General features: G+C 39.2%; 1 protein-coding gene and 1 long non-coding RNA gene across 3 annotated transcripts in view; one reads left to right on the top strand and one right to left on the bottom strand.

Moving 5' to 3' along the window:
* LOC124283651 overlaps nt 1–5,412 on the top strand; it is a 28,687-nt gene extending 23,275 nt beyond the window's left edge. For both annotated transcript variants that reach the window (XM_046719643.1, XM_046719644.1), the window contains 3 exons: nt 1,792–2,417; nt 3,535–3,628; nt 4,495–5,412. In XM_046719643.1, coding sequence (XP_046575599.1) covers nt 1,792–2,417; nt 3,535–3,628; nt 4,495–4,701 — 927 coding nt within the window. In that variant the 3' untranslated portion in view covers nt 4,702–5,412. The remainder of the gene's footprint in view (nt 1–1,791; nt 2,418–3,534; nt 3,629–4,494) is intronic.
* Nucleotides 5,413–8,298: 2,886 nt separating this feature from the next.
* Nucleotides 8,299–16,071, bottom strand: LOC124283756. Its single transcript, XR_006900392.1, has 3 exons — nt 15,983–16,071; nt 11,471–11,658; nt 8,299–10,072 (listed from the first exon to the last, which is right to left on the bottom strand). It is a non-coding gene; the product is annotated as an uncharacterized LOC124283756 (long non-coding RNA).
* Between the last annotated feature and the right edge of the window lie 1,438 nt (nt 16,072–17,509).

Genomic DNA, 17,509 nt, shown 5'->3' with positions numbered 1-17,509 from the left:
CAACTCTCTCTGTTATAACAGTTGTCCTTGTGTGTCAGCCAACTCTCTCTGTTATCACAGTTGCCCCTGTGTTTCAGCCAACTCTCTCAGTTATAACAGTTGTCCCTGTGTTTCAGCCAACTCTCTCTGTTATCACAGCCTTCTTGATGTTTTAGCCAACTCTCTCAGTTATAACAGTTGTCCTTGTGTTTCAGCCAACTCTCTCTGTTATCACAGTTGCCCCTGTGTTTCAGCCAACTCTCTCAGTTATAACAGTTGTCCCTGTGTTTCAGCCAACTCTCTCTGTTATAACAGTTGTCCTTGTGTGTCAGCCAACTCTCTCAGTTATAACAGTTGTCCTTGTGTTTCAGCCAACTCTCTCTGTTATCACAGTTGCCCCTGTGTTTCAGCCAACTCTCTCAGTTATAACAGTTGTCCCTGTGTTTCAGCCAACTCTCTCTGTTATAACAGTTGTCCTTGTGTGTCAGCCAACTCTCTCTGTTATAACAGTTGCCCCTGTGTTTCAGCCAACTCTCTCTGTTATAACAGTTGTCCCTGTGTGTCAGCCAACTCTCTCTGTTATAACACTTGTCTGTGTTTCAGCCAACTCTCTGTTATAACAGTTGTCCGTGTTTCAGCCAACTCTCTCTGTTATAACAGATGTCCTTGTGTGTCAGCCAACTCTCTCTGTTATCACAGTCGTCCCTGTGTTTCAGCCAATTCTCTCTGTTATAACACTTGTCCCTGTGTTTCAGCCAACTCTCTGTTATAACAGTTGTCCCCTGTCCCTGTGTTTCAGCCAACTCTCTCTGTTATAACACTTGTCCCTGTGTTTCAGCCAACTCTCTCTGTTATAACACTTGTCCCTGTGTTTCAGCCAACTCTCTCTGTTATAACAGATGTCCTTGTGTGTCAGCCAACTCTCTCTGTTATCACAGTCGTCCCTGTGTTTCAGCCAATTCTCTGTTATAACACTTGTCCCTGTGTTTCAGCCAACTCTCTCTGTTATAACACTTGTCCCTGTGTTTCAGGCAACTCTCTCTGTTATAACACTTGTCCCTGTGTTTCAGCCAACTCTCTCTGTTATAACACTTGTCCCTGTGTTTCAGCCAACTCTCTCTGTTATAACAGATGTCCTTGTGTGTCAGCCAACTCTCTCTGTTATCACAGTCGTCCCTGTGTTTCAGCCAATTCTCTCTGTTATAACAGATGTCCTTGTGTGTCAGCCAACTCTCTCTGTTATCACAGTAGTCCCTGTGTTTCAGCCAACTGTCTGTTATAACACTTGTCCCTGTGTTTCAGCCAACTCTCTCTGTTATAACAGATGTCCTTGTGTTTCAGCCAACTCTCTCTGTTATCACAGCCTTCTTGATGTTTTAGCTAACTCTCTCAATTATAACAGTTGTTTTAATGTTTCAGCTAACTGTCTCAGTTAGGGACCATTCATAATTTATGGCTAGGGGGGTCGATGATGATTTTTATGGAAAAGCATGTACAATGTGGATGACACACCACCCCACCCCACCCCACCCCTAAAATTTATGTACAAAATAAGTGACCCCTCTGCATGTCATGTACAAAATCAATGGACCCCCCCCTTCCAATAATTTCTAAGCATAATTTTAAATATATTGATGTACAAAATCGCTGACCCACCTAGTACATGTGTACAAAATTGATGGACCCCCAGCTCCCCAGAACAAAATGGGTGACCCCCCTTAAAATCATCATCGCCTCCTCTTTCTCTTTCTCCTTCCCCAAAAAGCCATAAATTATGAACGGTCCCTTATAACAGTTTTCTTGGTGTTTCAGCCAACTCTCTCAGTCACACCTCAGAAAGTTCAAGAGATCCACCGTAAACAAGAATTTGATAAACTGTACAAAGTAAAGGGAAAAGAAGTTCATCATAAGCACCCAAGCAAACAGCATTTGGACAGAGGGGGTCAGTGTGTTGTATTCAGCTTCTCTCATGACTCTCTCCGTCTTGCTATAATTCTGTCTGAGTTGATAAAGCAGGCATCACCAGACACAAACTGCTCCTTCATCAGTGAGAATAATAAAGACAGACTTCATTTGTTGGACCAGTCCCAACTTGTGGTCATCATAGTGTCCGACGGCTATGTCCAGTCAGCTCAGCTCCTTGAGGAACTTCATCTAAGTCTGTGTAGACAGCGGAGAGAAAAGCCCACGAGGATGATGTACCTGATTGAAGGGTCACACCTCAGTGCCCGACCCCACTATCTCCATCTCCTGGACTACAAAGTCAGCATCAATGACAAACTGTGGAGTGCATTGAAACCCACAAAAAAAACACAAGATGAGCCTATAAGCATCAATTCTACCAGAGTCAAAATGAAGGGCTCTTACTCCTGCACTTTACCAGAGCATCTGGCCCTCAGCAAAGCTAAACTTGACATCCTGGATATTGTGCACAATCGGTGAGTCTTTTTTGGCTCTTCAGGCTTACCCTGAGCCATGGCACCAAAAACATTGTTCTAATCTATTACTGAATGAGTATGACATATGCAGCTCTGTGAAAAGCATAAAAGATCAAATCATCATCATAAAAATCACAATCATTATGTTTACTACTGTGAAACTATAAACCAGTATTCTTATGGGCCTGGGATTGCATCTGTCGCCTTTGGAGGTTATCTCCCTTGGTTTGTCTGTTGACAACTTCTCAACCATGTGAATAGGGTGAGAAGATGCCAAAGTTTGGGTAACTAGCAGGCAATTATAAGGCATTTAGCACATATAGCAGTGATATGTGATTGTTTCAGGCCCTTCCTGTCACTTTTATGCCACAAAACACTGACATCATGCTGTCTGTAGCGTTTTTGTTTGACTTTCGTTCACCAAACATCCCATTAAGTGGGCCACTGATCTTTTTTGTGATTGCTGTGGTGTTGTTTGCATTAATCTGGTGAAGGCTGAACAGCATCTTTTTACTTGTTGCTTAGCAACTTGTGAAAATATGGCTTTCAGACTTCACTTGGTGAGATATACATCATATTTTACAAACAGCATCTCTGGGGTGTTAGACTGTAATCTGTTACATCCTGGTCCATGTCACAAAGCTAATCATAGCATTATGTAACTCTAATTTTTAACACACACTTTGCTTCACTTTATATTCATGATGTTTTCACAATTGTTGAGTCCTTTATGCCTTTGTTGGCTCACTTTGATTAATGCTGCGGTACAAAGTCCATTGTTTGACAAGGAGACCTCACATCTAGGGATTAAATCCTTCTGTTACACTACTTGATACAGTATTCGAAAGACCTTCCTGCCTGACCATCCGGGATGGGTTATTTTCAACACAGACTGCCAGATTCTCAAATTCACCTGCCCGACGGTCGGGTTAGAATTTAGACATGTATATGAAGATATTTTGTGGGCAGGTAAATTTTGGTCAGGGCTGGCAAGTTTTACATCTAACCAGCCCTGTGGTCTTGCTGAAATTTTTGGTAGTTTCATACCCTGCTTGATACACTAAGTTCTATCACAGTGAGTGTTTGTAGGTAAATATATTGTTACCCTATTTAACAGGTCTCCACGCACAAACAGTAGCAGCATCCTCAACATCCTCAATATGGGCAGCCTCCTAACAGGTGACGCAGGCAACATGGTTCATATCCAACAGGTACAGTTGTCCAGAGATACTTCATATTGTCACACAAACAACAGATACTTCCTGTCTTACAAACACTGTGGACCCGTGAAGATACGGGTTACAATTAGTCTTCAATATCCCATGCTGGTCGTAAGAGGTGACTAATGGGATCGGGTGGTCAGACTCACTGACTTGGTTGACACATGTCATCGTATCCCAACTGCATAGTATGATGCTCATGCTGTTGATCACTGGATTGTCAGGTCAAGACTCGATTATTTACAGACCGCTGCTATATGTCTGGAATGTTGCTGAGTTCTGCATTAAACAACAATCAATCAATCAATAAATACAAACAGTGTGGCACACCTACCGACAGATACTTCCTGTACCACAATGACTGTGATACATCAACCATCTGATACTTCCTGTACCACAATGACTGTGATACATCAACCGTCTGATACTTCCTGTACCACAATGACTGTGATACATCAACCGTCTGATACTTCCTGTACCACAATGACTGTGATACATCAACCGACTGATACTTCCTGTACCACAATGACTGTGATACATCAACCGTCTGATACTTCCTGTACCACAATGACTGTGATACATCAACCGTCTGATACTTTCTTGTCACACAAACAGTGTTGTTCTGCCTTGCCCGCTGTTCACTGATCTATGTGGAGTGATTGTGAGCACTAACATCAGATTTTTTTGTAGATAGGAATCCATTTAGTCAAAATCTAATGAAGTTACAGTGATGACAGGGAGATGCAATGACATAAAGACACTTAGGGAGATTATTTGTGTACTTTTTATAGTTTAAGAATATTTAATACATAATTACATGAATGAATTAAATTTATAATAACTGGCTTTTTCTTCAGTGTTCAAAGAAAATAAAGATGGATGCCCAAACTTCATCAGGAGAGGTAGCAAGAAATGATCTGGGGACCACCAATTGCAAGGCATCCAACTCAGGAGACAATCATAGTGATATTAGCAGCACTCATGAAGAAATAAACTTAATGATGCCACAACTAATTATTCAAAAAGCAGCAACAAAACAGAGTGGCCTCTGTATTGTTTTATGAGAATTTAATTACCATTAGTAGACAGGCAATACTACTGACTAGTCCAGTAGGTTTGGGACCAGTCCAAACTCACTACCTGTGTATCCTAGCCTTGTTCACCTGACCCTACCTGGGCACCCACTTTGGGTCTCAAGCATGGGTACAAACTCTTCAAATCGGGAATTGCTTTACAAGAGCCCTTGTCACAACTATTTCAGTTCTCATGAAAATAGATCTGAGGATACATACAGTGAAGTTGAGAGAAGATTTATCTATATTTAAATTTATCTTACCTACCGGCTCGGGTGACACTGCTACAAAGAGACATACATCAGACTGTATTACACTCGAGAGAAGTATACAACTTATAATATGAAAGTCAGAAGGGATGCTTGCATAGTCTGAGAAATGCATGGAATTTTTATAGTTATTTTATTGAACAATATATCACCTGGCTCTGGGTAGACCAGACAACACCTGGATCTGAAGACCCTCCTGATCTGAGTACCTGCATTACCCATCTCACGAAGGTTACAAGATTGTTTGTTGTAATGACCGACAAGCCAACAGACTTTTATACTTTCTGTGATCATCAGTACTGTGATAGCATTCAGATAACACTGTTTGTGTATTCAGTGGTACAAGAAATATGCACAAGATATATATCATTATTTGATTGTTGTATATTTTTTCAAGACACATTGAATAAAATACATATGTTGTTGACCCTCACTGGTTTAGTAAATATGTAATGTTGACGATAGATTTAAATGTAATGAGTGAGTGAGTGAGTTTAGTTTTTGCTTTTAGGAATATTCCAGCAATATCATGACAGGGGACACCAAAAATGGACTTCACACATTGTAAGCATGTGGGGAATCGAACCCGGATCTTTGGTGTGACAAAAAACAAACGCTTTTACCACTGGGCTACATCACGGCCCCTTGAATGTAATGTAATGGACCTAAATATGTTCGGAATCACAAATATTTTAAGGGTTATTTTTAGTAGTAAAGATAAAGCATACAATATTTCATAAAAATATGCCCCAAAATATTCTTGTTCCTAAACTTTCCTTCTCAGTATAATGAGTCAAACCAAGCCTCTGTTGCTGAACAGGTGCATTCAAAGTGATATAGATGTCCCATAAGATTATTTGTGTATAAACTTGACCCTACCATTGGGATATACATATCATGACCTCACCATCATGATGCATAATATATTGTGAATCACTTTCTACAAAAATCATTGTGATAAGAATTGAATCATGACATCAGCATGGTGATTTGCCCATAACTTTCATGTTAAGTATCATATTGTGACATTATGATCGTGGAAAGTAGTAAATGATAGCCTCACCACAGCAATATGTTTTATAACTCAACGTCACCATCATAATATGTATTATATGAACTCACCATTGTGGTGTTTAAAAATTGTGATCGTTCTACTGTTTGGATACTTATATCGTGACTTCACCATTGTTATGTGTACATTATGACTTCACCATTGTTATGTGTACATTATGACTTCACCATTGTTATTGTGTACATAATGACTTCATCATTGTTATGTGTACATCATGAATCCACCATCATGATATATATACTCCCCATCAAAAGTTTAGACTCACTAGTGTATATGTAGCCACTTACTTCAGGCAACTGTTCTAAACTAAATTTTGCAAAGTATTCCATACTGTTAAAGGTGCTGTTTATACATGAACTGATGTATTGTAAAACAAATTCATAACGTTGAAAAGATTATTGTCATGCGTTCAATAAATGATGAAACTTGGTTAAAAATGGTGAATTCTTATCAAAACTTTACACCAAAACGCAGCTGTTCACATGCACGATATTTGCATATACTCTTCAGCAGTTTGATGCATGATCCTCGTCCAATTAATCTGCATAAGGTTTGCAGTTGTTTCCCCCAAGTTAGTGGAGAAATTCATCTTCGTTGTAACCATATATACATACATAACATATAGCGAATGTTTTAAGTGAGTCTAAACTTTTGATGGGTAGTATATATCGTGACTTCACCATTGTTATGTGTAGATTATGACTCCACCATCATGATACGATGACTCCACCATAATGATACGTATACCTTGACTTCATTGTTATGTGTACATCATGACTCCACCATCATGATATGTATATCTTGACTTCACCATTGTTATGTGTACATCATGATACATATACCCATGTGTTACACAATGTCATATATACAGATTCATGAGTGAAATAAGACAAAACATTGTTTAACGTTTGATCATGCTAAAAAACATGATCAACTATTTATTCATACCTGGCATACCTCAGTGAGCATTAAGAGTCCATACTCAGCAGTTGTGACACCTCACTTGTACTAGTCGTGACAACTTACCTGTACTAGTTGTGACAACTTAATGATACATGAAATCAACATGGAAAACACATCTCCCAACAACATGTACATTTACTCACATTTCTGGTGATTGTATCACAAATAATTGTATCAACTGTTGGTTTCCAACCTAATGTGTTACATGATACATCAGTGTATCAAACCTAGTGAGGCAGAATGAGTGTACCCAAATACTGGGTCATTGCCATTTGTTTCAGGAAGCAGTGTTCCAAATATTTCACCCACACTTATCTTTTATCTATGCACATTTTCTATAACAATTTCAGACAAGAATAAGATCAAGAGGCTTTGTAAACGTTCACACCTGGCCTAGAAATACAGCATCAAACTAACAAATAAACAGCTTTAAAGTTGAAATATATCAACAAATAAATAAAAATAAACACAAAACAAACATCCTGCATGAAACTTTCAGGCAATACATTCACCATATCTGAGTATATGTAACTTTGTGCTTCGCTATGAGTGCTGCATTTGAATGAGTATTTTCTGCGATTTAATTGTTCTATCCAGTACAGTCACAACTAAATGTGCTAATACATGAGTATAGACTTGCATTGCAGAAAGTCGGTCAGTCAACTGTCAATTCATTGCAGAAAATTAGTTGGATATGACTGGAACAGTAATGTAAGTCCTACTTGTATTCTAGTGTCAAGTAACTGACTTGACTGTCCTGCTCTTGGGATGTAGGGAGTGAAATTTGGAGAAAGATTTTTTATGCCAGTTTCATTTATCTTTGTCAGTTGTGATACATAATCATCAAAGCAAATGGAAAGGCTTAACATGTTTATTTGTTTTGGGTATGGTGAGTGAGTGAGGTAAAAGCTGCCAACAGCAGTCTCATGACCTGAGATGAAAATGTACATGTACTTGCCAATACACTTTGAAAGATTTGGGTATAATTCTTACAAATATATATCACAGATAGACTAACAGGGTCATATTTCAAAACTAAAGTGTTTTGGCCTTCACAACTAAAACTGTATACCTGGTAGGTATAACTCATATAAATATCGCAGCAATATTGACATCAGTGACACAAGAGGTCCATGACAAATCTGTAGTGTATTGACCAACATAAATAAAACAGTATGGATATAACTCCTGTATAATCACAGCTGGTATCAATGAGTGAGTGAGTATGGTTTATACGCTGCTTTTAGCCATATTCTAGCAATATCATGAGGGGGTGGGTGGACACCAGAAATGAGCTTCACACATCGTACCCATGTGGGGAACCAAACCCAGGCCCTCAGCATCATGAGCCAACGCTTTAACCACTAGGCTTTCCCACCGCCCTGGTATCAATGAGGTGGAAACAGGAACATATACTGGACAAAATAAATTAGAGATATTTGTATTTTTATGATTGATATTTTGTCAGTGTGTCAATGAATAAATAGATCATTATTCATAATCTCAAAATTTACATATATCCCTAAATATTTTTGTCCAGTATATATATTGTGATTAATGAGTGACATTAATACAACTCCATTGTACTGGTATGTGCAAAATACATCATTAGACCATGATAACACCTTAAGCAAAATGTTTAAAAAAGTGAGACCAGAGACATGTGAATTCCTACAATTAAGGGCACCTGTCTATATCACCTGTATGGATGTTATTTACAAGAAGCATGAAGGTAAGACTGCACACATAATGTTTTTCAATAAGTAAAATAAGAAGTATTGACTTCCTTCATCTTCACATAAGGCACAATAAAAATGATTGTCAGGTGGGATATTTAGAAGTGAGAATGGCAGGAATACACTAATTTATTATGGAAATATGAAAATATAAACATGAAAATATTGCTGAAGGGTCTGTAGCTGAACTGTTGAGTAGTTGCAGTAGCAAACTTGAATATTATATTACTGTATATTGCTGTCTGAAAAGCTTATCCCCTATATAAACCTTGATGCTAGATAATATACACCGTCTATAAAGCAGTTCTGAATGAAGCATATCACCAATGCATAGACAATCCCCTTATTTGCAAAAAGACATATGCAGTTATGTTTAGTTTAAGTGAGGTGAAATGGGGTTTAACATCATACTTAAGATTATTTTGCTCATGACGATGTTTAGTTTAGGATAATGTAAGTAGTTTTATGGATATTTAACTGTTATGGCTATTTGGATCAGGAAACTGCAATTCAAGATGATTTAGCAATTTCATACAGAAGATTTTTCTTCCACATAAGATTGCCCACAATGCCATTATTTACATAGTATCAGCATTCTACCATTCCATCGAGCCACTAAAATAGGACCTTTCTGTTAATTAAAGAAAATATGCAATAATAAGAAAATAATAAAATCTAGCTCAACTGTGTGCTCATCATGTTAAAGAAGATGACATGATCCATAAATTTTCACCCGTTATGTGTATCACTTCACTGCCATCCAAATACATTTGATTCAGGTACTATTGATGTAAACATATACGACAGACATTGAATTACAATCCATCAACCTGCCTGAATTATTTCTTTTCCTCACTTGATATACATATTTCTATATATATTTTTATATTGCTGCCTTTGAGGACAGATACCTAAGTGATGCTGTCAAGGATATATTTGCCCCAATACTACAACTTGAGCCAAGTGATGTCGACCTTATGAACATGATGATATCTGTTAATATACACTGGCTGCCATGACAACACAAGAAGTTAAACAGACTGGACCCTGTCATTGTTAATTGGTCTGTCAGAGTGACAGAGATGGTAATGAACTGAACAGTTATGCATTCCAAGGGCCTCACAGAAGAGGGAATATTTACCCTCTCAGACCTTCCACCACTGTTGAAACAGAGTCAGGAAGAAGTCAAGGCAAAGGCATCCACAACATGGACAGAACACAAGCTGCAACGTCATATTGTAGAGAGACAGGTGTTGGTAATGATGTGGTACAGGAAATCCATGGACTGTCCTGGAAATCACTGGATCTCCATGAAGAGGAAACTGTGAACAGATTAATATCTAGTTTTCAAAGGTGAACTTCCTGATTTTTCTTTCTAAGTATAGAGGATTGAATTCAGGTATTAATTGTTATTTACACTCTGATTCTCTGAACTCTCAGCAAAGGTTAAACCAGAGTCATTTGAAGACTTCTTAGTTGAAATTATGTTTACAATCCAAATAGGTGTTTTAATGAAAAGAAATACTTTGAAAAAGGTATTTTTCAAATTTGTGACATAGTTACGTTTGAAGATAAGGTCAAGGTCACACAAATCAACTGGTGTCTGCGTAATCCCCCAATGTAGGCTGTTGCTAAATTTGAAGACATTGGGTTCAACAGTCCATGAGATACCACGTTAAGAAGAGTTTGAAAAGTGTTCAAAGTGTCGTGGTGACTTTGAAAATAAGGTCAAGGTCACCCAAATAAACTAGTGTCTGCCAAGTCCCCCAATGTAGGCTGTCACCAAATTTGAAGACATTGGGTACAACAGTCCATGAGATACCGCGTTAACAAAAGTTAAAAGCGTGCAAAGTGTCGTGGTGACTTTGAAAATAAGGTCAAGGTCACCAAAATAAACTGGTGTCTGTGTAATCCCCCAATGTAGGCTGTCACCAAATTTAAAGACATTGGTACAACAGTCTATGAGATGTCGCGTTAAGAAGAGTTTGAAAAGTGGTCAAAGTGTCATGGTGACCTTGAAAATAAGGTCAAGGTCACCTGAATTGACTGGTGTCTGCATAATCCCCCAATGTAGGCTGTCATTAATATAAAATAAGGTTAAGGTCACCCAAATCGACTGGTGTCTGGGTAATCCCCAATGTAGGCTGTCACCAAATTTGAAGACATTGGGTACAACAGTTCATGAGATATCGCATTAACAAGAGTTTGAAAAGTGGTCAAAGTGTCGTGGTGACCTTGAGAATAAGGTCAAGGTCACCCAAATCGACTGGTGTCTGGGTAATCTCCCAATGTAGGCTGTCACCAAATTTGAAGACATTGGGTACAACAGTTCATGAGCTATCCCGTTAACAAGAATCGGGACAGACGGACAGATGTACGGACACATGCCGTTGAATACATAGTCCCCCGTTCCGCGTTGCGGTGGGGGACAACAAGCATGACATATGTTTGTCGTAACACCTTTTAAAGATCTGACTTCTTATGTATAAAGGTACATAAATGTGAATAACTACATGTTTTGGGGTTGTTGTTACAAGGTTGTCATTGGTGGCTGTATTATGGCCAGCTGTAATAAGACAAACCAGTGATTGATATCATGACCAACATCCCATGCCTTCAGGGCATGATGACATATAACCAACCAAGTCCTAAACACAAATCCAGTTAAACTACTGTAAATCTTACATCAAGCAACAGACAACTGGTGATCCTCTACCAACCTTTACAAAATGACACAAAAGAAACTCCGTTTTAGTTTTCTTGCATGAGCACTGAAAGGTTGTGCTTGCATCACTAAGTCAGCATCTTCATGAGTGCTGCTTGTATTACTGTTAGTGTCCACCGAGTTGGCTCTATCTCTTGCTGGCTCCTCTGATGTGTTATCACCCATCTGTATTGCCTTTGAGAACTGCAGACACATAAAACTCTCATAACATTTAAACCAACAATAAACACATAGTAAGAAATACTAACCCCAAATGAAAGTAATAATTGATATCTGGGATAACATGTACCTTACCTTAATAACTGAAAATAGTAACTACAAGAAGACAAAGTCATCAATATCCCCCGCAATGGCAAAATACTCTTCATGATTATGTCTACGAGTTATGATTATGTCAAATATTTAGGTGTGTATATAGAAAAGTGGAAGGAGAGTATTGAAAGGTTTTAAGTTCTGCTCCAGAAAGGAGCACTATCACCAATTTCAGGCTAAGTCAAACTTGTTGCCATGGAAATGCCAAAAATATTTTATTCAGAATTCCAAAACTACCAAAAGGCACCAGTACACCACCAGACCAATCTATGTGCCAAGTTTGGTGAAGACACATTGAACGGTTTTAGAGTTCTGCTCCGGAAAAGAGCACAACCAATTTCAGTCTAAGTCAAACTTGTTGCCATGGAAACGCCAAAAATATTTTATTAAGAATTCCAAAACTACCAAAAGGCACCAGTACACCACCAGATCTATCTATGTGCCAAGTTTGGTGAAGAAACATTGAAGGGTTCTAGAGTTAAGCTCCGGAAAAGACAAATGTGCACGGACGGACGGACGGACGGACGGACAGAGTCCATTTTAATACCCCCCTCAAAACGCTTTGCTGGGGATAATAAATTGTATATTTATAAATACTTCTCATAAATATATCTCATCTTATGCATTTTCTCTTATGACCATGGAGTGGAAAGGTCCTGGAACAAAATATTCAGGCTCTGGCAACACCTCACCCGAACACACCCCAGTTCAATATGTTGTTGTAGGAAGTCACAGGCAGCTCATGCAATGCATGCCTCCTATCCCAGTCGATCATGTGACTTCCAGCTATCTTCATTCTCTTGACTTGGAGCCTGAACCATCCCAGTAATCTGTATAGCAGGTTGGCCCGGTAGGAATCCATCAAGTGAGAGAGGATAAGTATTTATAAATATAAATATATATGAATGCAACCATTACTGTATGCTCTGAACAAGATCCCTCTCCAATGGAGCAACTGTGTGATGCAGGTAAATAGCCATAGCAATGACAAATGGAAGGACCATCCACTGGTAGTGTATTATCAAAGAACTTGTGATGACTCAGCTAGATCTGTACATGGAGATACATGTCTTGGGAATTCAGGCTCATGTAGCGTGCTGGTTTGATGATCATGCAGCTGAGGAGGGTCGGAAGTCAAGGGCAGCAATCCCTAGATCGGTAGTGTGTGACCCTCTGACCTGGTGATGGAGTTCAAGTCATGAACCTACAAGTTATAGGTGGTTGATTCATCCGATGTTGAAGAGCTTGTGGGAAGTAGAAGTATATCCATGATCCATACATGGTGGTAGGATCAACACTCTAAATGCTAACCTGTGGGGTAGAGACATCCTCCAAGGTCTTCGATACCATTTCTGAACTTCCCTTCATTTTGTCTATAAGAGCAAGCGAACAAGGTAACCATCAGATCCATTTTTTTATCATATGTGGAGTCCCAGTTTTCATCATTGCAATGTCAATACAACCAACCATCATGTGTAGTGGATTCTGGCATTATTATCATTCTCACACCATGCATCATTTTTGTTCTCTGAATTTCCGGCTCCAGGCATTCCCAAAATTTTGCACAGCCTGGATGCTTTAAATAATGAAAGAGGTATTCTCAGTTGGAACACAGTACACAAAGTCTGGATTCAATAGCAAAATGAAAAGAAAACCATCAGGACAAATGTATTCTTCAATGAAGTGACAGAAGAGCGGACAGTGGATCATCCTTTAGAATGCTAATAACGTACTGTACAATGGGCTAAAATCTTAAAGGTCACATGCAACCAAAAAAATATATACATAAAAAACATTGCTGATTGTGAAAAGACTAATAAACAAAATTATTAGCATACAATTGCAAATCAAAGGTACAATGGTTGTACTTGGGTTCACTTCCCTCGAAACGAAGCAGCCGGGATACCAAACCCAGTCAGAGCGGGTGGACGTGCACTCAAGTGTAACGAAGTCTTTCATTGTTGGTTCATTGCCGATACACTCAGTGTGTGTATAGAGATGTTGTTTTTTGTAAATACATGCTCATATTTGTGTATAACATTTTGCAATCAACAGAGACCATAACATGTCATGTGTACAAGTATCACACCTGCCTGTCTGTGTAATTACATAATGTGACAGAGACAGAACTCAGGTGCACGAGCCATAAATCAATGTGTTTTGTTTATGGTGTACAGCCTGATAGGTGTTAAGTTCAAATTGCATGTGGTCAGTGATCGAAGTTATGTTTTGCATATTGTCGTTAGTAGACAGGTAGGCAGACACATTTTCACTGCGCATGCGCAATGAGCGCAGTGCAGTGCAGTGCAGCACAGCTGTTGAAACCACTTTTCACCCAAGCTGGGGTGAATTTAGTGAATCGTTTGAACTCCGATTTGCAGGGATTTTTTCATCGCTTTATTTTTCAACTTTATAAGTTGAATTTGCATTTTTGATCATTTGTTCCTGTAAGTCTATACCAAAAGGTATCAGAATCTGCAAAGTTGTGTTTTATGTTGTATGTGACCTTTAAGTTTACATAGCTCCTTGAAGGTACTAAGACTGGTCATCCCATGTACCCATGTAACAGGCAATGGTCTGCCACATATGTATCATGTTGGAAACCAAGCATCTTTCTCGGCACAGATTTGGAGAGGGATAAGCTAAGTCGATCCAGGAGAGATTGATGATCCTTAGGCTGGGGGTAATGAAGGCAAGGATGACATGGCAGCTGATCCCACAGATGACAACTAGGTAGTAGGTACAGCAGATGGACTAAAGGCAAGCGCAGTAGATACCGCTGGAGGCAGGATTATTGACAAAGCAACAGGAAACAATGCATGAGCAGAAGACAAAGTCATCATCGATAACGTAGAAAACACCAGGGATGGTGGGGGATTAGAAAACAACAAAGAGGACAGAATTGCAGAAGATAGAGGAATCGCCGATAGAGCACACTGAACATGGAGGAATCATCACCTCAAAGTGTATTGATCGATTATACAGGCAGAATCATAGAATCGAACACAGGAACCTGAATACAACAGAACTGGAAGTGTTTTCCAGATTAGAAGAGCCATGGTAAGTAAGAAGGGAATCAACAATTTCCAAATAACCACTCTTCTGGAAAGAACAAAAGGGACTGATGTCAAAGGATCAAAAGTCATGACACAAGGTTTAAAAGATGTCACAAATTCCGTCTAAGGTACACAGCAGAGAATGATTCAGGAAAATCATCATCAGCGTGGGTGGGCAAACTAAAGTAACAGTGTGCTTTCTGCATGGACCTCTTAGGCTCCTTAAATGAGAACGGTCCCAAATCTAAAACATTGTAAATCTTCATCATTGAGTTGATTACAAGTGGAGCAACTCTCATCTCAGGAACAAAATACAGACAACAAACAAAATGAAGGTCAGAAGGAACCATTTACATCTTCCACACACCATTCTATTTATATTAGCCATGTCATCTTTGCCCACAGATATCTGTATTCTTCTGAGATATGCAAAACAGGTTATAACCTTGGCCTCTGAAGAAAATTCTTCTCTGAAAGGCATGACATCTTCACTCACAGGCAATATGAATGCGAATGAAGATAGCTGGAAGTCCCATGATCGACCATGGTGTTTAAAGAGGCTGAAAAGTTTGTTCCTGGTCATTTCCATTCCATGGTCATAAGAGCAGGAGAAAGTGCATACTCTCCAAAATATTTAGTGACAATTAGTCATCGTGAGTAGCATGTCTGACTATATAGTTTTGATAAACAGATACCACTTTGTGATATTTCCTAATCTAGCTCCTCAAAATGTGCAACCTTCCCATCACAAGTTGGGAATTATTATTATTAATAATTGGGTATTTATGTACATCATATGATCATGATAATACTACAACTTGAGAATATCATAAAATGGTCAAACTCTAACAATTCAGGACTAAACTCCTAACAAACCCATACATATAAAGAGCATGTAGATGTAGAGACTCCTTGTACATGAACCTAAACCTTAAGCCATGGATAACTGTGGAAGTGGTGGGTAGAAATTACAGTGACAGACATGTTGAAGAGTTTAAGATGGCTTCAAACCAATGATCAACTATAGTAGGTCAAAAAGGTGTTATTAAAGAACAAAAGCCAACAAGGATCAAAACATACCATTTTTAATATAAAAGCAGCATGTTGATTAACTATCTAGTATCTAATGGCAGATGTACCTGTTCAATCTGCACAGTGTCTCCAGCACCGCCTGTGGTGAGGCTGCCAATGTTGAGGATGTTTAAGATACTCATTGTGTGTGTGTAACAAGACCTGAAATGGAGTGACATAGAACAGCAAAAAATTAGTGGCATCATAACTCCACTGTAAGCCATGTCAGTGAAAGGGTATATATCATGAGAGAATGGAGATGTAATACCCTGCATAGCCAAGCAGGAAAGGAAATTAATGCTCACCCAAAGGTATGAGGCCAGTAGAAATCACATTAGGCTAATAACATTCAAATTCTACTAGCCTGTAATATATGGGACAAATGCTATAAAGTATCTATTGTGATCCCAAGTACCCCTGTAAAATCACCCTGTAAACTTTGAACATCTTCTAACAAGTAACCTTTTACTATGCAGAAAAAAATACTTACTAGTCCTGTGGACTTGTTTTCATTTTCAGTTAATAGAGTGCAGGAGTAAGAGCCCTTCATTCCACCTCTTGTCGCAATGACATACTCATCAGATGCTGTTTTCGTGGTTTTCGGTGCACTCCACAGTTTGTCATTGATGCTGACTTTGTAGTCCAGGAGATGGAGATAGTGGGGTTGGGCACTGAGGTGTGACCCTTCAATCAGGTACATCATCCTCGTGGGCTTTTCTCTCCGCTGTCTACACAGACTTAGATGAAGTTCCTCAAGGAGCTGAGCTGACTGGACATAACCATCAGACACTATGATGACCACAAGTTGGGACTGGTCCAACAAATGAAGTCTATCTTTGTTATTCTCACTGATGAAGGAGCAGTTTGTGCCTGGTGATGCCTGCTTTATCAACTCAGACAGAATTATAGCAAGACGGAGAGAATCATGAGAGAAGCTGAACACAATCTGCTGGTCACCTCTGTCCAATGGTTTCTCATTAGTTGACTGTTGGTTTGGGTCCTTATAAAGGATTTCTTTTCCATCTACTTTGTACAGTTTATCAAATTCTTGTTTACGGTAGAGCTCTTGAACTTTCTGGGTGTGACTGAGAGAGTTGGCTGAAAAATCAAGACAACTGTTGTAAAAAAGAGAGTTGGTTGCAACATCAAGACAACCGGTATAACTGTGACAGTTGGCGGAAACATCAAGACACCTGTTGTAACTAAGCCCGAGAGTTGGTTGCAACATCAAGACAACCGGTATAACTGTGACAGTTGGCGGAAACATCAAGACACCTGTTGTAACTAAGCCCGAGAGTTGGTTGCAACATCAAGACAACCGGTATAACTGTGACAGTTGGCGGAAACATCAAGACACCTGTTGTAACTAAGCCCGAGAGTTGGTTGCAACATCAAGACAACCGGTATAACTGTGACAGTTGGCGGAAACATCAAGACACCTGTTGTAACTAAGCCCGAGAGTTGGTTGCAACATCAAGACAACCGGTATAACTGACAGTTGGCGGAAACATCAAGACACCTGTTGTAACTAAGCCCGAGAGTTGGTTGCAACATCAAGACAACCGGTATAACTGTGACAGTTGGCGGAAACATCA

The sequence above is a fragment of the Haliotis rubra genome, unplaced genomic scaffold (assembly GCF_003918875.1).
Source record: "Haliotis rubra isolate DU_JTF1 unplaced genomic scaffold, ASM391887v1 Scf32, whole genome shotgun sequence".
NCBI lineage: Eukaryota > Metazoa > Mollusca > Gastropoda > Lepetellida > Haliotidae > Haliotis > Haliotis rubra.
Note: the sequence above shows the minus strand (reverse complement) of the source record. Positions and strands in the feature narration are given on the sequence as shown.